The sequence below is a fragment of the Mya arenaria genome, chromosome 7 (assembly GCF_026914265.1).
Source record: "Mya arenaria isolate MELC-2E11 chromosome 7, ASM2691426v1".
NCBI lineage: Eukaryota > Metazoa > Mollusca > Bivalvia > Myida > Myidae > Mya > Mya arenaria.
In genome coordinates this window covers 12,257,672-12,278,026 of record NC_069128.1, presented here as the reverse complement: position 1 = coordinate 12,278,026, position 20,355 = coordinate 12,257,672, and the positions used below count along the sequence as shown (strand labels likewise).

Genomic DNA, 20,355 nt, shown 5'->3' with positions numbered 1-20,355 from the left:
GAATTGGTTCCATAATCGTAAATGGGTTCAAATTACCTGTCACCTTTCTGATACTATCACTTAAAATAGAAGATGCGACCATTTTACAAGTGATTTGTTATTCTACATAGCCATTTTGCTTATATTAACATACTTATTGTCATCTCGATTTTTTTCATGACATCAGTACGTCGTTCAAAAGGTGTTTTTTTTCAGTGTATATATTTCTTTAATATCGTGTTGGTCTAAATTGGATTCAAAGATGAGATCGTTTCCATATTGTTCATTTTTCATGCACATATATTTTCCAATCACAAAACTCTTGTCTATGTGTCATCACGTGTCTATACATCGTTTCATCCATAGAGTATTCAGTGAACCCATAATTATTGATGACGATACTATTGCAAGTGATGTTGTAAGGACAACATTTCTTTAAGATGAACTAATTTACCGAGAACAATAAAAAATAAACATGTATACATATTTTTTTCTGAGTATTGTTTGTTATTTTTTATATGAAACCAGTTAATATTTTATTTTTTATCTGGCCTTAATTAAGTTTGTACTTTTTTCCAATTACAGCCGTATGTCCACCTGGCGAGGTATGGGAATCATGTGCACATAACTGCAGCGACCTATGTGAAGGTTACGCCCAGTCGACCGGACTGTGTAACTCGGAAAATCCGTGCGTACCCATGTGTAGGAACCCTGTCACTAAGCATAAATGCGCCCCCGGTGAACTGCTGAAGGACAAGGATACTTGTGTGGCCAAGCAGATGTGTCCGTGCATCAAACCGGACGGTTCCGTTGCCCAGGTGGGTTTGACTTGACATTAGAATACACATTTCTAAATTGTCAAATATTAAATGACATGCAGTTTAAGGCGAACATGTAAGAACACCATTCAGAGTGATGTTTACACATATCAAAAACACCATATTGATCAATATGCTTTAAATATGTATATCAACATTGCTTTGAAACAAAATAAAAAGGACGAATATCGAAGTCTTCAAGACACAATTAAGGAGTTTACCTTGTTGGTTCTTCAATATTCAAACTTTCAGGGATACGAGACATGGCCCAGCCCAACCGACAACTGCTCCCTGTGCCAGTGCTCTAACAACGAAATCAAATGCACCAAGTACGACAACTGCTCTGCCATTCCCCAGGCAACGACAACCACACTTATCCCGCCCATGTTGAATGGCAGCATTCCTACTCTCCGTAAGTTTTTTTGCCTTCAATATGACTTTAACCAGGTAATGTTATGGCAATATTTATAGTAAACGTGCTATGAAGATGCCAAAAACAACAGCAATAACAAAACACAATTATAACACCACTACTACTACTACTACTAGTACTACTACTACTACTACTTTTTGTTATTATTATCATTATTATTTCTCTGTTATTGGGTTTACGTCTGTTCCAATATTGCATTTGCAGGGGACTAGTAACTCAGATTCAATATTTTTGTAATTATAAATGCGTCAATATTTCAGGGCCAATTATCACTCATCCCGATTGTGGCTGGACTGCCTGGATCAATAGCGACCGACCATCTTACGGTAATAGTGACGTTGAGACCATCTCCAAGATCCGCCGTATACACCATTTTTGTGTCAGTCCTCTTCTTATTGAGTGCAGGGATACTCGTACCCACACCGCCGTAAAAGACGGGTCTCAGAAGGTCACTTGTGATGTTACAACTGGATTGAAGTGCTTGAACGGGGACAATGCGGGAGGATGTAACGACTATGAAGTCAGATTCTTCTGTCCTTGCGTTTGTACGTTTAAGTTCGTCACTTAAAGATGAAAAACTATTTCACTGAACGTTAAATTGGAATTGTTTGGTTTACTTAAAGCTATATATAATTTGTGAGCATAACCAATAGCACTAATTGAAAATAACATTCACACATCTTACAACTTGTATTGCTGAAAATTATAACAAAAAGAAATTCAATTTTAAAACTACAAAATTAATGATAATCAATTTTTCAGCGACAACAGTTTCACCGAACCCAGGTTCAGGGGTCACCCCAACATTGCATCCACCTGGCGCCTCAACAGACTTACCAACACAGAAACCAAATGGAAATGACAACGGAACACCAACACAGCAGCCCACGGGCGTCTCCGGTGGTACACCAACAAAACATCCGAAGAATACCACTGACGTTCAACCAACATTATCTCCACACACGAATAGCGGAGTAACACCAACACTATCACCGACTGCGCCAAGCGGGGGTCTTCCAACTGCTGGACCGGTCCTTTGCGGCTGGACAACTTGGATGGACGGACATAAGCCTGATCCTTTCACAGGTGAATCCGAAACATTTTCAGAACTGAGAACTACCTACAAGTTCTGCCAAGACACAGATATCCAGGGTATTGAATGCAGGGTAAAGGATACGCATGCAATGATCAATCAAACGGACCAAGTAAATTTCATTTGTGACATTGCATCTGGCGGTCTTATGTGCTTTGGTTTTGACCAGCCAACAGGCCAATGCTTGGACTACGAAATCCGATTGTTCTGTGAGCCAGCGGGACAGGTTTGCTCTGGCACACCAACTATGAAACCAACTGGCAATGCAGGTGAGACTCCAACAATAACTCCACCCGGAGCTGCAACAGGCACGCCAACTCTTTTCCCACCAACCGGCTCTGGACTTACACCAACCGTGACACCACCTGAGCACACTGGCGGCTCCCCTACAAGCAAACCTGGAGGAAACGACGGCGGAACTCCAACTGGTCACCCACCAGGAATGTCAACCAATCTGCCCACAGCTCACCCACCAAGCAAATGCGTAGAGAAATGGTCGCAATGGATAAACAGAGACAAACAGCCAGACGGAAGGGAGCATGAATATATGAATTCGACTGAGAAGAATTCATTTTGTGTCGGCGGCAGGGTCTCTGGAATCGAGTGTAAGACAATCGACAACATTGCTAGCTACAGCTCTGGCGAGGTATGGATTGCTGCTGGTCACTTACTTTTTCATTTCTTGAAAGCGATAAACTTACTACGGGGCATATGTTGGAAAACGCAATTGAGTTAAAAAACATGTGACTTGCAGAATAATAATAATTATGTCAATTCTGTGAGTCACGTAATAAAGAGTATGCTTTTCAGTAACAAATGTAATGATAGGCGATATCCAATTGTGTAAAGTAAAATGCAATATTATATTGCATTTCTTACCATAGATTCTGGAATGCTCCATGGAGAATGGTCTGATCTGTGAGGACGCTGTGAACGCACCGATGCCATGCAGTGATTACCAAGTCAGATACTATTGTGAATGTCCAGGTAATAAACTTTATTATTTATTTGAATATACACCTACTAGATCTTATGATAGTAAGTGCAATATTACATTCTACCTCCTGTCTTAAATAATACGTTTCAATTTAATCCAACTGAAATCGATCAGTCTGAGTGATGAACAAGCATGCTTGTGTTTGAATATGTTTAAATGATTTATGATTTGGTAATATATTGTACTATATCTATATGTAAACAAGATACGGATGAACCTTTAAATGTTATCTACATTAAAAAAAGATATATAATTAATATTATCAATTATATTAGTATTCTGGTCTTTTACAGCTCCTACAAGTTTGCCTCCGACAACAGTCACAATGATGCCAACACCTGACCACACCGTCCCTGGTAAGAACCTATTAACTCCGCAGAACGCGAGGTCCTTCAATTGCATTCATATTCCGAAGAACGCAATGTCTTCAGAATACCTTTAATCTTAGTGAAACGTAATTTTAGATTGGTCAAATCAAATTTTTACTTTCTTCAATTATCTCGGAAGCTATTCTGTCAGCTTAACAATTTACTTGCCGGAGATGTTTTAAAAAATATATCTGTAAATATGAAAATTGAATAATTTAGTCGCAGCTTATCTATGATTGGAAACATTCGGTCATTGTACAGATAATCGTTAAGTCCTTCGGACCTCACTAGCCATGCTCTTACCGTGTTTAAGTACTTCATGTAAATAAATTATGTTTCTTTGCTAATAAATATATTTAATAAATATTACTTGTTGGTGAAATGATGTTGTAAACGTCATATCAAGTTCCATACATTCCAGTCGCATGTCGCGAGAAGATGGGAATGGAAAGCGGCCATATTCTGACCAACATGATCACTGTCTCTTCATCCCGAGACGGCAACCTTAATCCCGCCTCTTCCCGACTTAACAGCCACGGCGCTTGGACACCCAACCACAACGACCAGAAACAATACATCCAGGTATGGTCTTATTTGCATGGTTCTTCACCATGTAGATTTTATTGATGACAATATTTGAATATAATGGATCTGCTCGACCCAACAGCCCAAGCTATAAAGTCGTCTCTCCATATCAATCCAAAACACCACATTTACGAAAGTGGCAACGTGTAGTTGTTGAAACACCATTTACAATAAGACATTCATTTCAATTGATCGATTATCAAAGTAGTGTTTACACTTTTGAAACCCGTGAATGGTTCCTATACCAGTGGTTACAGAGCTATTTTTTTATGTACAATCTAGTATCCAGACGATTTCTTTAAGCCTATTCTGCTTGATGACCACGAGAACAGCGTTTCGGTCGTCAGATCTGTTCTAGTTACTATAGCGATAATATATTGACTACCGATCTAATTACAGGTGAACTTCCTGAAGCCCATGCTGCTGACAGGAATAATAACACAGGGACGGGAGAACAGCGGTTCTTATGTGATATCATACAAGGTTCTCTTCTCTAAGGACGGTTTCACTTGGTCACCATACCAGGATCTCGGACAAGACAAGGTAATGCAAACTAATTACAAAGGTTATTATACTATATCTTAATTTGAAACTTCCAATAAGCTAACGGATCTCCGGATCACATAATTCAGCAAAAGTTAGACAGATTTGGGAAAACGATAAAATACTATAACACATTTCAACAAAAGGAACATACAACGCAGCATAGAGTGTAAAACCATTTGTGCTTTTGACATTTTATAGTACCGTTAAGTCCTGTTATTAAAATTTACAATTATTATAAAAATGTTTTAATTGGTTATGATTGATATAAATTACAAGCAAGCTAAATTATATTGTTGACGACGCTTACGATATGACGTGCACTATTTTTGTTCCAAGAATTTTACCGGCAACAACAACTCCGGGTCGAAGGCTACCAATTGGTTTGACCATCCAATCAGAGCGCAGTACATCCGAGTTGTGCCGCTCACCTGGCAGGGAGTTATTGCCATGAGGATGGAAGTTCTTGGCTGTTACGAGGGTTACCCAAGTAGGAACATTAACTTTAATTCTACTGTATTACTGATAAAGACTACACATGAATATTATGATTCTGATTAATTAGGCATCAATATTTGATGTTACAAACCAAGTAGCTCTGTTTAAAGAGTCTGATAATTTTGTGTGACTTTAATGCTTTTCTTGTTTTTAACAAAATAGAAACAAATGGTTAGCTTCCAGTCCTTCATTATATAAAACTTATTTTCAGGTGTCACAACAGTACCGCCACCAACATTCACTCCACCAGTTGTTACACCAAAGACACCACTAACTGTTTGTAAGTATCATACTTCATATAATTATGTGATTATAAAATGTGAATGAATGCTCGTCGATTTAACAGCCATAGCAACAAAGCGGTATTTTCGAAAGAGATCCTTTGAAACTGCAAGATGCATACTATGTGCCATACATACAAACCATGCATAAAAAAAAACTTTTGACTATATACAGTTATTTTTTGATGATATGTTTGATGACTTACTTACTTGTTTCATACTTAAAGCGAACAGCTGTATCTACTGGGATGTCTGGATCAATGAAGGTCATCTGACATTGACCTCGGGCGGAGACTCAGAGCCAATATCTGCACTCCAATCCTTGTCTGAACAGTGCCCCACCCCCGTCATGATTGAATGTGTCCGGGCCAGCGACGGGCTTCCGTATGACCAGGCGGGTCAAAAGGTCAAGTGCGACCTCTGGAATGGATTACAATGTTTCAATGCGGACAATCCTCCACTTTGCTACGACTACAAAGCGAGATTAGGCTGCCTGAAGAACACAACAGAGTGCTGTGAGTAATTACGCACTGATTAAATGAATAACATTTTACCTCATGTAAGAAAAGTACAAGAACAATGTTTTACTCCTCATTAATTTGGATATATATTGATATCTATACGATTGTTACGATTAATTGATGTTGAAAACTCAATAATTATCGGATTGTAAGTGAACGATTCAACATTTCACTCATATCCTTACCTTCTATTAAGCCGCTGTAAGAAAATTCTGGAAAAACGATAGAATATCCTATTTATATTTTCCACGTTTTTTTCACACACAAGTGAACTCAGTCGGTCCCACACAACCCGGCATCGTTACCCAGAAACATGTGACTGGCACTGTCAACAGTCGTGTTCTCCGGTGCTTCGAAGGTCTGGATGTCTCCGCATGTCCCAAGGATGGCTGTGCTGATGGACTCTACTGTGATGGTCGCCAGTGTGTCACCAAGGACAAGTGCCCATGTTTGGTGGATGGACAGATTCTCATGGTATTGATTTGCATTCGGTTTTACATACAATACGTATGTGTATAAGTGCTGCAACCATAGAGTTTCAGATTCAGTGCACTTAAAGAAATGTCTTGCTTTCAAGACTATAATCAGTTATCTTTGACTCTTTAAATAATAAAATCAAAAAGGTTATCGTGGTAATGGTTAATCAATAAAAGACCCTGACTCTTTGAATTATTTTAAACACAACAAATAAATAGAGTATATTTGTTTATTTCTGTGTTAGATAACGAGACAAATAGCAAGTAAGCAAAATAGTTGCGGATATTCATTGGATTACAAACATTAGAGTTAGTTTCATGATACATTGGTAAAACAAATCACAAATGAATATGTTAATTGTTTTCTGGATTTCCGAGAAGTTTAAATTACAAAGTCAAGCAGTTTAAACAGATTTTGATGAACTATATATAACACTGAAATTATATTCGAGGAGTTGTTTTTGTCGGTAAGTTTTAATAAAATCAAATGTTCGAACATTCAGCTTCAAAGTTAAAGGAAACGTTTGACAAACAGTATATCTATTTTTCTAATAAACGGTATTTTTTTTGGTTTCCAAATATATCTTTATAAGTATATCATTCGCAGCAATTTCTGGTTACAAATTGATGTGTTTAGATTTTATCAAGAGAAAATCAGTACAATAAGTTAAAAGTAAATATTAAATATGGATATGATATTTTTCCCCTTATTTTGCAGTGAACATATCAAATCGATGTTTTCACTTTTGTTATTTCACTGTCAAAACTCTAGTGTACATCGAAAAGCATGAAACAGTTTTCAAATGTTCAGGGCTTTAATATAGCATCAGCAAGTTTCGTATTTTCGTCAAGTTTAGGTTACCATTGATCTGTTACAGTCTGGAGGATTCAAGGAGAGGTCCAACTGTGAAACGTGCCAATGTATCGCTGGCGAAGTAAATTGCGAACCAAAGAAATGTACGCCTTGTCTCCAGGGATTCTCGTTGGTGAGTAAAACGGTGTTTACCCAGCCTCGTTCAGATATACTTTACGCTAAAACATGGGCATACAGTATCCAAAACATTAAGAAGTAAACTTGGTAAGGGCCATGGCCGTAAATACACTAAACAGAGATACACACAACGTTCAGACACCACAAATATACCGAACATGCATCAGCATACCTTTTTGAATAAAACGTCATATTATACAATCGCTTTGCATAAATATTGTTTCACCCAGCAACCACCTGTTATTGGATTATGATTGTGTATATTATGTAGCTGTGTATAAAACCGGGTTTATTTTTAAACTTTTTGCTACTGAGCTTGTTTCTGCAGTCTTTCACATAAGTATTAATAAGCAAAAAATGGGTTGTCTCAACAATCAAAGCTTTTGTAACTGGTAACCTCAATAGCTACCTATTACGATATGTTGATAATTGTGTGGCGCTGTGTCTGTCTTTTACCTTTTTACTACATATTACAATAGCTAGAACGTAGATGGTTCATTAGTTTTTACTTAAAATGACCGTTTATTGCCGTCAGAAGATAAATCATTAGTTATGTATTATGCCATTATCAGCTTAACAATGACATGATATACAATATATATGTACATTGCTGTCTACCTGTTTTCTATTGAACTATAAAATCAATCCGCCAACACATGCACTTTCCATTGTTCTTTTATTTTATTTTTGCAAACAATAAGCATCCAAATATGATATGTATCTCCTCCAAGGTGATTAACAAGACAACCTGTGAATGCTCATGTCGGTCTTGCCCTCCGGGCGAGTTCCGGTGCGGAAGTGGAGAGTGTATCCCGCAGGAGAGGCGATGTGATGGAATCATCGACTGTATTGATGATGAAGTTGGTTGTGGTGAGTATCTTTTTTTCTTTGAATGTTTTAAGTAGAAATAAGTGTACATTTATTTCTACACGGAGATAAATATAAACCCCATACCATACTAATTATGCAAGTATTTTCCATAGAGGCATTTATATCAATCAAATGCCGTAGTAGCTTTTTTAGGTATTTGATTTTAGAAAGAGAACAAAGTAATACAACTTATATCTAATGATCCGACGTTTGCTTGTTTCTTTTTGTCCAGTTTTATAAATACTTAGAGATTCCTTCATGGTGTCCATTTCATGAATTTGGATCTCTTTACAACAGCCGTTTCTTGGCCATAAAGCAAGAAAAAGTGTATGCATGTTTTGGTATGTTTGGCTTGTATATTTATTATTCGATATGGGTGTTTGAACTGAGTGTTCTTTAAACGTATGACATGTATTGAAAACGATCTCTTTCAGTTTCCACTCCGATGTTTACACCACCAGTATACGCGACTGCTACACCAACCCTCCCACCCAAACCAATAGGCACTGACCAACCTACCGCTATACCACCTGGTGGATCGACTAGAAATCCACTCCTTGGTATGGACTATTTTTAGTGAAATTCATACATAGAGAGTACGTGTTGATTGCTATTTTGCATAATCCTGTTGTGGATAGTATGTAGACAAATTTACCGTTAGCTTTTTATACAAACACATTTGATTAAAGCATGATATATCATATGGAACTATCATACATACAAGTACATACTTTAATGGAAGGCTATTAAATGGAGTAGAAGTGTGTCACTGCAATTATTTATTTCTCATCTGTATAGATTAATAATTCTGGTGGCAATTTATGCTACCTATTTAGTGAAAATCAATTATGTGAACACATGGATATATATAAATCCGTCTACCTTACTTCATAGACAATGGCTCATCAACCACAGCTACGCTTGCCCCAGTTAATTGCGTAAGTCAATGGACATCTTGGATCAACACGGATACTCCGGAGACAGGCGATGGAGATAGAGAGGTACTGCTTTTTGGTTGTAAATCATTGTGACCAGAGTAAATCTGTTAATGTGCCTCAACAGGCCTAAACTTATATCTGAGATCGGAAATGTAAAGTTTTATAAGGGTTTTCGTTTTAATTAAAAAAAAATCAATAAATAATTATTCTGGTCGTCTACATTCAGATAAAGACGTCCTAGGTAATACATGATTAACCAAAGCATATCGAAGGTCACTTACTTTCTGGAAACATTACAGTCCTGGACAGCTGCCCAGAAAGCTGCCTTTTGTCCAAACGGAAAGGTTTCCCGTATCGAGTGCATGACGTCTGACGGTATAGCATCCTACAGCTCCGGTGAAATCATGCAGTGTACAATAGAAGGCGGAGCTGTTTGCCTGACTGCTGACAATGCACCCATGCCATGCAGTGATTTTAAGATCAGATACTTCTGCGAATGCAATGGTATGGAGGTTTTGATAAAAAACATATTAACAATATCAAATTATTGATCTCTTTTAGTTTTTTTCTGAAAAGTCGCATTGATTCATCAAATAAGATATGTAGGTTACTGATATATTATTTATGTGCTTGTCATCGTATAGGCTCTCCGACGGGGCATCCGACTAGAGTATCTGGAGGCGTACCGACAGTTACTCCACCTAGCGGAAGGACACAGACTCCAAACCATGGTATGACTTTCGTTAGCTATATGCATTATTGTGTTGTTCAGATTATGATTTTCTTATAGACAACATTAAAATATACGACATATATTTATAAGCAAAACGACAATAACTGAAAAAATAACCATAGCCAGATAATCAGAATGATATTCAAGGGATATGTTAATCTATGCTAAAGCGTGTGCATATCAATACATCAATGATTTACAGCTTCAGGTTCGACCACACCCATGCAAGGACAAATATCTACTTCAGGCCCTGGTCAATGTAATAGTAGTTGGTCATCTTGGATTAACACGGATACCCCCGATAGTGGTGATGGAGACAGAGAGGTTAAACATTTATTTACTTTGTAGAATTATGGTCTTGGCCCATATTCACGTTCTGAACCTGATTATGAGTCTAAGATTAAGATATGAGAAATTTTAAATCCTCTAAACGAATGAAGTTCTGTACAGCGTAGTTAAACTTGTTTTTTTAACACATACTGCATTTCTATCAATCAATGCGCACGTTGTAGAAAAGATGACAATACCATTAAAAATGCCTTTAACGTTATTTATACCAATCCAATTTGCTACTTCTCTCTTATATCCAAGTAAGATCAATATTAAACACCACCCTTTCATATAAACATTTCCTTTGATATCTGGTTATTTGTGATTCAAACAAGATCTCTTAAAAACTCTCAATACTTTGCAGTCCTGGACAGCAGCCCAGAAAGCTGCCTTCTGTCCCTTCGGCAAGGTATCTCGTATTGAGTGTAAGACGGTCGACGATATCGCATCATACAGTTCGGGAGAAATCATGCAGTGTACCATTGAGGGAGGAGCTGTCTGTTTGAACAATGACAACTTCCCTGTACCGTGCAGTGACTACAAGATCAAATACTACTGCGAATGTACAGGTATGAGAAACAACTGTATACACATAATATTTTTACAATAGTATGTGTTGGTACATTCTTCCTGTCATATCGCATTCGTATATGACACGCGTTCAAGACCAAGATATTAGGTCGATTTAAACCCTTAATTCCAACTTTTGATCCATCAACTTAATTAACAATTACAGTTACTCCAACAATGCACCCGACTGGCATATCTGGAGGCGTACCGACAGTAACACCGCCAAGCGGAAAAACACAGAACCCCAATCTAGGTATGAAAAGCGTTAGTTTTATACATAATTTTTAAGCCAAAAAGGACATAATTGAATATCAAATATTAAAAAGAAATTAGTCTAATCATGTTTTGTGCAATATTTATACAAAAAGCTGCAGAAACAAGCTAAGTAGCTAAACGTTTAAACATAGACACGATTTAATGGCACTGGGTAAACGCTAAAAACATAGAACATAAAATCAAAAACAAGAAAGATAGGACAGCACAAAACTCCACAAACAGCACAGTAAAATGTACTATATATAAAAAACTAGGTATGTTTATCAAGAATTGTTAGGTACCCTTGGAACGGTCAGTAAAATGTAAATTTACTGGAACTCAAAACAATATTTTTTAATGTAAAATAGAATTGATACGTGATGACAATTTGCGTTTTATAGTCAAATCTGCATTTGCAAAATATAATAACACATACATGCCCTTTTGATAGTTCATGGTTCGACCACATCATTGCAAGGACAAGTGACCACTGGAGCCCCAGTTCAGTGTTATGGCAACTGGTCATCCTGGATCAACACGGACACTCCCGATAGTGGCGATGGAGACAGAGAAGTATGTATTTGCCTATCGTTGAACTGACTTGTTGTTAGTTGTTAAATCCTCTATTTTGTCATCGCTGAAACATGCACTGACAGCAGCATATGAATTGCCATAGGATAATTATCCATCTTATATTACCATTCAGTCCTGGACGGCTGCCCAGAAAGCTGCATTCTGTCCGTACGGTAAGATTTCCCGCATCGAGTGCAGGACAACGGACGATATCGCATCTTACAGCACCGGAGAAATCATGCAGTGTAGCATTGAGGGCGGAGCTGTCTGTTTGAATGATGATAACTTCCCTGTTCCGTGCAGTGACTACAAGATCAAATACTACTGCGAATGTACAGGTATGAGAAAAACTGTATACATATAATATATTCACAATAGCATGTGTTGGTACATTCTTCCTGTCAGATCGCATTCGTATATGACACGCGTTCAAGACCAAGATATTTAGGTCGATCTAAACCCCTAATTCCAAATTTTGATCCATCAACTTAATTAACAATTATAGTTACTCCAACGATGCACCCGACTGGCATATCTGGAGGCGTACCAACAGTTACACCGCCTAGCGGAAAAACACAGAACCCCAATCTTGGTATGAACAGCGTTAGTTTTATACGTAACCATTATGCCAAAAAGGACATAATTGAATATCGAATATTTAAAAGGAATTAGTCTTATCGAACTTTTTTCGTTTTTTGTGCAGGACTCGAAACAATATCTTTTGAATGTAAAATGGAATTGATACGTGATGACAATTTGCGGTTGATAGTCGAATCTGCATTGCAAAGAATAATAACACATAAATGCACTTTTGATAGTTCATGGTTCGACCACATCATTGCAAGGACAAGTGACCACTGGAGCCCCAGTCCAGTGTTCTGGCAACTGGTCATCCTGGATCAACACAGACACTCCCGATAATGGCGATGGTGACAGAGAAGTATGTATTTGCCTATCGTTGAACTGACTTGTTGTTAGTTGTTAAATCCTCTGTTTTGTCATCGCTGAAACTTGCACCGACAGCAGCATATGAATTGCCATAGGATAATTATCCATCTAATATTACCATTCAGTCCTGGACGGCTGCCCAGAAAGCTGCATTCTGTCCGTACGGTAAGATTTCCCGCATCGAGTGCAGGACAACGGACGATATCGCATCTTACAGCACCGGAGAAATCATGCAGTGTAGCATTGAGGGCGGAGCTGTCTGTTTGAATGATGATAACTTCCCTGTTCCGTGCAGTGACTACAAGATCAAATACTACTGCGAATGTACAGGTATGAGAAACAACAGTATAAAGACTATAATTACAAAATCGTATGTGTAGATACGTTGTTTCTGTCATAATGTATTTGTATTTGACACGGAGGGCGATTAAGATATATTTGTAAGTTTTGAACACTTCATTCTGAATTTTGACTGAATCATTTATCAACAATTGTAGTGTCACCGACGTTGCACCCAACTGGCGTAACTGGGGGCGTACCGACAGTTACACCGCCTAGCGGAAAAACACAGAATCCAAACCTTGGTATGACCTTTGTTAATTTTAATTAAAGTGAATTCATTGAGAAGGTTTGTATGAAATACGAATGGAAATGTACACTAAAAAGTTGAAGCACACTTACAATATATGCGTAATATTCGAACAAAATATATTTAACATGTTAAGTCCATACAGGGTAAGTATCAATGCTTGCAGTTCATCTGATTAAATGCGGCATTATCTGCATTTCCATTATATCATACCACATTAATACACGTTTTACAGTTCATGGTTCGACCACCTCATTGCCCGGACAAGTGACCACTGGTGCCCCAGTCCATTGTACTAGCAACTGGTCATCGTGGATCAACACGGACACTCCCGATAGTGGCGATGGAGACAGAGAAGTATTTATATGACTCTCATTGTTCTGTCATGTTGTAAGCTGTTAAATCCACTTTTTATATTGTCATCATCTATACTTGCACTGATAGTAACTTATGAACTGACTGAGGATAATTATGTTATTTTGCCCTTCAGTCGTGGACGGTCGCCCAGAAGGCTGCCTTCTGCCCATATGGCAAGGTTTCCCGTATCGAGTGCAGGACGATCGACGATATCGCATCATACAGTTCGGGCGAAATCATGCAGTGTACCATTGAGGGCGGAGCAGTCTGTTTAAATGATGACAACTTCCCTGTTCCGTGCAGTGACTACAAGATCAAATACTACTGCGAATGTACAGGTGGGTGATATATGACACTATATTTGCCAATCGAACTGACGTAAATTCAACTTTTACTGTTTGAAATGCATAAAAATGTGTTTTGTTTTGTTTTTTTAGCTAAACCAACATTACCACCACCAGTAGTGACAGGACAATCGCCAAGTGCAACCACAATGGGACGTAAGTGTACAACGATCCGAGAATAATTAAATTAACGTGTTAGCTTTCAAAAAGGCCAATTTCAAGATAATACACATAGAAATAGTTAAATTGAAAGACGATAGTCTATTTCAAACCCTTGTATAGTTTTCTATTACACTGACAGTTCGATTAAGCTGTCTGTTTATTTTTTTTATGTAATTGATTCTTCATACGAACAATTTTTCAAGATTAGTTAGTTCCTGAGATAAGGCATAGTGTAGCTATTCCCTTATCAATATAGACACCAAATATAATTCTTGTAAAAACGTTAAAATACCTGGACTAGCCTAATAGCCCTTTTTAACCAAGTTTAATGGCCCAACGCCAAACGAAACTGAAAAAGAAACACAAGGCTACACAACACACACTTCAAAATAGTTGTAAATGTATTAACTTTTCAGTGCCACCAACTGTCCATCACGACCACACCACGCACACTCACGGCGGGCCGTCGATCGCTCCTTGCCTTACGCGCTGGTCAAGATGGATAAACCGGGACCATCCAGACAGTGGAAGGGGTGATATTGAGAAGATGAACGCGCATGAACTCAACGTGTTCTGTCCCGAAGGCCGTATCAAGGGTATTGAATGTGTCACAGTCGACGGAATAGCGTCTTACAGCAGTGGGGAGATTTTGTCTTGCTCAATCAACAACGGACTTGAATGTTTGAATGACAACAACTTCCCAGTTCCGTGCAGTGACTACAAGATCCGATACCACTGTGACTGCGAAGGTATTTATTTAAAGGCAATATACAAGTGTAATGATTCACTGTCATATATTGGTATGTAAAAGCTAAGTATAGTGCATGTTATAATCCTAACTTAGCATGTATCTACGATTAGATGTTTAAGTGAACAGTAGCAATATCTTTGCTCATTTTGCTATGCTTTGCACTTTATTTTCGTCCGCTTTCTGATTTATGATAATATTCATTTTACTAACAATTTATGATTGACTCCAGTTTCTCCGCTGTCGGTCACCTCAAAACCACCAGTACAAGCAAACCACATTACGCCTGTTCCAGGTATGGTGCCTGAACTTACAGTAATAACATACGGTGATGTGTGTTGAGGAAGTGTTTAAAATCGTGAATTGGTAGATTCTAATATGTAGATGTTATGGCAACTTATGTTTGAGTGTGTTAAGTCCTTCATGTGTTTCTAGTCAGAGATCACAATTGAAATAAATGCAAAATGATATGCGCGTTTTCGATAAGATAATAACAAGTTGGAAGTGAATTGTATAAGCCTATCGGTATATTTGCATATTGCATATCAACTGCAATATTTATTTATTATGTTCTATATGGATATATTTTTATCATCAGCATTTTTCATTACTATTACATTTCTCGTATTATCCAGTTACTAAAGGCCCGTGTATACCGGAGCAATGTCCACCAATGGTGAAGCCAGTTTTGAAGGAAGGGGAGGAGCTTCAAACTGTGATAGACGAGAATGGCTGCTGCTCCAAGAACATCGTCGTGTGTAAGCCAAACCTCTGTGCCCCACCAATTCTAAACTGCCCCGCCCCAATGTCACTGGAACCAGCCGGTGGAGAGTCTGATTGCTGTGTTACGTACAGATGCAGTGAGTAGCGCTCATTAATTATTAATAATTGTATTTTAGATCGGTATTACGCGATTGTAAATTAACGTTTATTATTTGGTGTGACTTCATCTTCTGTGTTAAATATATGTCTTACCAAAAACATATATATATATGCTTCTACATGCATATCTATAAATATCATGATTGATATAAATTGTTATTCATTCCTCGTTTACACAATTTCCTTTCCAGTGTGCCCTGCCATATGTCCAACAACGACGAAACCTGTTTGCAAACAGGTATATCTTTTCCTCTTGTTATTCATCTATCCATACGTATGAGAACACGCATTTCTCAAATGACGTGAAGCCGATGCATTAAATCGCCGGTGGTTCAATTGCTGGCATTAAAGTGACATTATATTTTTGAATACTGAAGTACATTTCTAATACTTCTGTGTCTTTGCTTGAAAAAAACAACAATAACTGTTAGAGCAATATGCTAAATATGATATATATCTGAACTGTAGTTTTGCTACGCGGAATACGAGAAATTAGACGCAAGCTCTCAAAATAATAAACTGTTATTTTATCACGCCGGATTTTGGTAAAATTTGAAACATTCAGTACGCGAGGACGGGAGGAGTTGCCATTTCATATATCGACCTTTCAACACAATAGGGTCAGGGGCCAGCTTCGTTTTATTGATAAAGACGCATAAACCTTACGTTCTTTTCCATTTATAAGTAATATTTTTCGATAACAGGGCCAAGACGCTGTTGAGATACAAACCAAGTGTAACTGCACCTCGTTCGCGTGTATGACAAGAATCCTCGTGTTGCCGACACCGGGCCAGAACACGTGTCAATACAAACTAGCGGACAACACGACACAAACCTACCAGGTATAAGTGTATACAGTACGAAGCGTCAATGTGTTTTAATAATAGTTTGTATGTTCTTTTCGTGAAATACTGAGTATATATTAGAACTTTTCTTCTGAGGTCAAATTGTCCTTCTCATCAAGTCAAATAAATAATGCACGAATATTATATTCTAACAAAGATTTGAACTGAACTGTAGTTGTCCAACAAATTGGCGAAAATAAAGAGTAAAATCTGACTGACTACTATATTCCAGACTGGACAGACTTGGTCTGACGGTTTCTGTACCCACTGCGCATGTATCGCCAAAGAGGGTGTGGCCGGCATTGTGTGTCAGAATGAAACATGCCTTTCATGTCCACAGGTAACATTTCTATACAAAAATAAATATAAGCCATAAAATGAAACTGCCACATGATGTGTTGCCTACCTAAATTATGTCATAAATAAATGCAACAAATTGATACAAAAAGGAACTTCATGAAAGTAATAATTTTGTAGAACGAAGTTGTCTTATTAAATGGTTATTTCTGGGGTTCTTCAAGAAGCGGTATAATTGTGCATGTAATATATTTAATCCACCAGTACATGTATAGCTCCTGCCATTATACAACGGGCATTTCTTGACAATAGTATGCTGATATTCAATGTTCTTGTTGTTTGACATTCGGTTGGTACCTGTGACCTCTCCAACAGTTAGCTAAAACAATAACGTTACAAAATCGAAACGCCTTCACCTCATATCTTTCAGATGCTTTGACGCACACTTTAAATATACAATAACAAATTTGTAAAATACATATATTAAATTATTAAAATTAAAAATTTAAACATATAAATGCATTTTGGAATGTATGAACTTTATATCTACTAGGGTTACAAAACAATTGCCCGACCTGACCAATGCTGCGGAGACTGTCAGCCCAATGGATGCGTGGTCAACGGAACTATTTACAAGGTAATTATAACCTTTCAGAATTTACATTTTAACAATTACACTTTCGATGTAGTTTGATTTGTCCAACTATGGGCTTAATAGTAATTTATTTTCCTATGAATAACGACATATCTTGTCAAAATATTTTACAATAACCTATAAAATATTGATTTAAAGACACGATTTATCTTACCTGAAAGGACTTTTTAAACAATACTTTCCCTTTAAAACCAGGACGGGGCGACCATCCCGACGTCAAGGAAATGCTACGACAAACTGTGCACCTTCGATGCGGAAATCGGCATGTTTATTGTGTCAGAGACCCACGTGCAGTGTCCTGCCTATGAGCAGTTGACCGAGTGCAAGGCGGTGAGTAGGCATTTTTTGCGTCAAGTAATGGGATAACCTTTAAGTTGCTTGCGACCATTCACTGATTTATTTAAAAAAGACCATCTTGTCCATACCAGTTTTCGGAATAGTTTTTATTGATCTACACGTGATTGATAAACAATACAATGGGAGTGCTTCGGCCTTTACAAACATTCACGCTTATAAAATCTTGTAAGATTATTTTATTTTCATTGCTCTATTAACTGCGCATAAACCAAATCATGCGTTCTTTTGTGCAAACCAGGTCAACCAATAAGCATGTGATATCTTAGTATAGTTTTTGAATAAACGCTCGAGTAAAAATAATGTTAAAGGGAACTATCGAGTGTTTTGATATTTGATGAAGACATTGAACTAAACTAGATCATTAATTTCAGAACGAGGAAGCATACGACGCCACAGGCTGTTGCATGAAGTGTCTACCTGAACGTAAGCATAAAGCATTCACTTTTATACCTGTAGCCCTTTTAAAAGATACATGTTTTCTTAACCACAACACTGTTTTTGCTATTGATAACTTTACTTTAAACTAGTGAAAATATGACTTTTTGTTTATAAATGACATTTTTTGAAAGCATGCCCTTGTTTGAATTGGCAGGCTGGCTCAGGGGTAAAGCCTTTGTCATTTACCAACACTAATGTAGGACAGAATATTTTTGTATACTTTAAATCTACTGAACTCCAAAAGTGTTTGATTTTCCAGCAATTACATTACGAATTGTCATTTTAGGTAACGTCACAAGCAGTAGCCTTACATGCCAGACATGCGCTCCACGTCTCGTTGTTGGAAACCCCAACGATACGATTGGCTACTTCACGATAATGGACAACATGGAAGTTTGCAAAAATGTTGAACCTATCCCCGACCTGCTTGAATGTTCCGGTTTCTGCAATTCGCGCTCTTCTTATAGCCACGTGATGCAGGGATTCACCAATCGCTGCAATTGTTGTCAAGCAACCGGAAGTGAGACAAGGAACGTTCAGCTTACGTGCAAAAGTGGCAGGACAATCACCAAGTCATATTCTGTACCGAAATCGTGTGGCTGCAATGTATGTTCAGGAGCAAAATAAGTTCATGTAAAAGACACTAACTTGGCATTAACTTTACATTGCTTTAACACGGAACTGGCTTCCATAATGGACTTATAGTTTATTTATAAATTTCCATATCATAATGAAATAAACCTTTAGGCATATGTTAACGTTTTATTTACCTTTTGCAAGTAATATCCTGTTGTTGTGATAATAAATATGCATGTGGTTTCTCTAGTCATGTTCATATTGATAAACATTTTGGGATGATGCAGTGCATTGTTACAATTTTTTGTTGACTTCTACCATTTTGTTGTGATGTGGAAATAAAGCATATTGATGAAACATCGACTAGTCTTCTATTTCAAATTTCAAATACGTTATTTATCTAGCAGAAAATGGCAAGAAAATACAGGCTGATAGATCACATGACAAAGGGCCTCATTCAGTAGGCATCTTAGATTGGTCTAAGAAATCAAAATTGGAGTGTAAACACAGGTAAATTAATCTTATAGTCAAACCAGATTATACTTTTATCATTCATCTTCAACGTAAATCTTAGACGGTCACTGGTGACAAAATAAAATAATGCATATGTACTGAATACAATACATGTGTATAAGATGTAAACAACAAGTACCAATATATATTAATGTAGAATAGGCCAATTTCAACTATAACTCCACCCCAACTGTCCTGTTTGTTATTGTCACTTGTTTGTCCATGTGATTCTCATGTTTATGTAAATGAGTGTATGAGGTTATGTATGAAAGTGGTCAAACGGGTATATTTATATTTAACTAACAGTTTCATTGGCTCTCCTATTTTTATCCCACCGCCCTTACTAATTTTCTAGGTTTCTCTAATGATTCCCAACCTAAACGCACAACTGCAAAGTTGTCCGTATATAGTTAAAACATTCAGTTTCAACATAACTGTCTGAATCTTATTTAAATGATTGTATCGTTTCACAGCCTGGTTTTTTCTACATACTGGTAAAAAAAATAGTAGAACCCTGAGAAGGGTTGAGTTTACCACCACCTTCTACATGAATATAATGCATATACATGTAATAATGTACTTCTATAAGGAGTAATAAGCGGAAGACAATGCGCGTCCGTTACTCTGAGTTTATCCAGAAACGTTTAAATATGTCTACTTTCAAATCACATGCCAATTGCATCTTGATACATGTTAACGTCCTCAACATGTTTTGAGTCATGGCAGAATGTCAGTACAGCATTACAACACTAAGGCTTTCATAGTACCTGTTTATACATATATACCTCCATT

General features: G+C 37.4%; 1 protein-coding gene across 1 annotated transcript in view; it reads left to right on the top strand.

Annotated features, from left to right (window-relative positions):
- Positions 1–19,281, top strand: part of LOC128240920 (mucin-5B-like) — a 67,295-nt gene extending 48,014 nt beyond the window's left edge. The window contains exons 62-98 of the mRNA XM_052957915.1: positions 542–797; positions 1,050–1,209; positions 1,491–1,775; positions 1,993–2,969; positions 3,208–3,310; positions 3,614–3,676; positions 4,110–4,270; positions 4,673–4,816; positions 5,156–5,306; positions 5,526–5,594; positions 5,823–6,110; positions 6,385–6,590; positions 7,471–7,578; positions 8,315–8,453; positions 8,888–8,986; positions 9,348–9,467; positions 10,832–11,023; positions 11,191–11,277; positions 11,731–11,852; positions 11,986–12,190; positions 12,358–12,444; positions 12,671–12,792; positions 12,926–13,130; positions 13,298–13,384; positions 13,625–13,746; positions 13,880–14,084; positions 14,184–14,246; positions 14,669–15,001; positions 15,233–15,295; positions 15,636–15,860; positions 16,074–16,120; positions 16,587–16,724; positions 16,960–17,067; positions 17,578–17,661; positions 17,875–18,009; positions 18,408–18,459; positions 18,734–19,281. Coding sequence (XP_052813875.1) covers positions 542–797; positions 1,050–1,209; positions 1,491–1,775; positions 1,993–2,969; positions 3,208–3,310; positions 3,614–3,676; positions 4,110–4,270; positions 4,673–4,816; positions 5,156–5,306; positions 5,526–5,594; positions 5,823–6,110; positions 6,385–6,590; positions 7,471–7,578; positions 8,315–8,453; positions 8,888–8,986; positions 9,348–9,467; positions 10,832–11,023; positions 11,191–11,277; positions 11,731–11,852; positions 11,986–12,190; positions 12,358–12,444; positions 12,671–12,792; positions 12,926–13,130; positions 13,298–13,384; positions 13,625–13,746; positions 13,880–14,084; positions 14,184–14,246; positions 14,669–15,001; positions 15,233–15,295; positions 15,636–15,860; positions 16,074–16,120; positions 16,587–16,724; positions 16,960–17,067; positions 17,578–17,661; positions 17,875–18,009; positions 18,408–18,459; positions 18,734–19,101 — 6,379 coding nt within the window. The 3' untranslated portion in view covers positions 19,102–19,281. The remainder of the gene's footprint in view (positions 1–541; positions 798–1,049; positions 1,210–1,490; positions 1,776–1,992; positions 2,970–3,207; positions 3,311–3,613; positions 3,677–4,109; positions 4,271–4,672; positions 4,817–5,155; positions 5,307–5,525; positions 5,595–5,822; positions 6,111–6,384; positions 6,591–7,470; positions 7,579–8,314; positions 8,454–8,887; positions 8,987–9,347; positions 9,468–10,831; positions 11,024–11,190; positions 11,278–11,730; positions 11,853–11,985; positions 12,191–12,357; positions 12,445–12,670; positions 12,793–12,925; positions 13,131–13,297; positions 13,385–13,624; positions 13,747–13,879; positions 14,085–14,183; positions 14,247–14,668; positions 15,002–15,232; positions 15,296–15,635; positions 15,861–16,073; positions 16,121–16,586; positions 16,725–16,959; positions 17,068–17,577; positions 17,662–17,874; positions 18,010–18,407; positions 18,460–18,733) is intronic.
- The last annotated feature ends 1,074 nt before the right edge of the window (positions 19,282–20,355 follow it).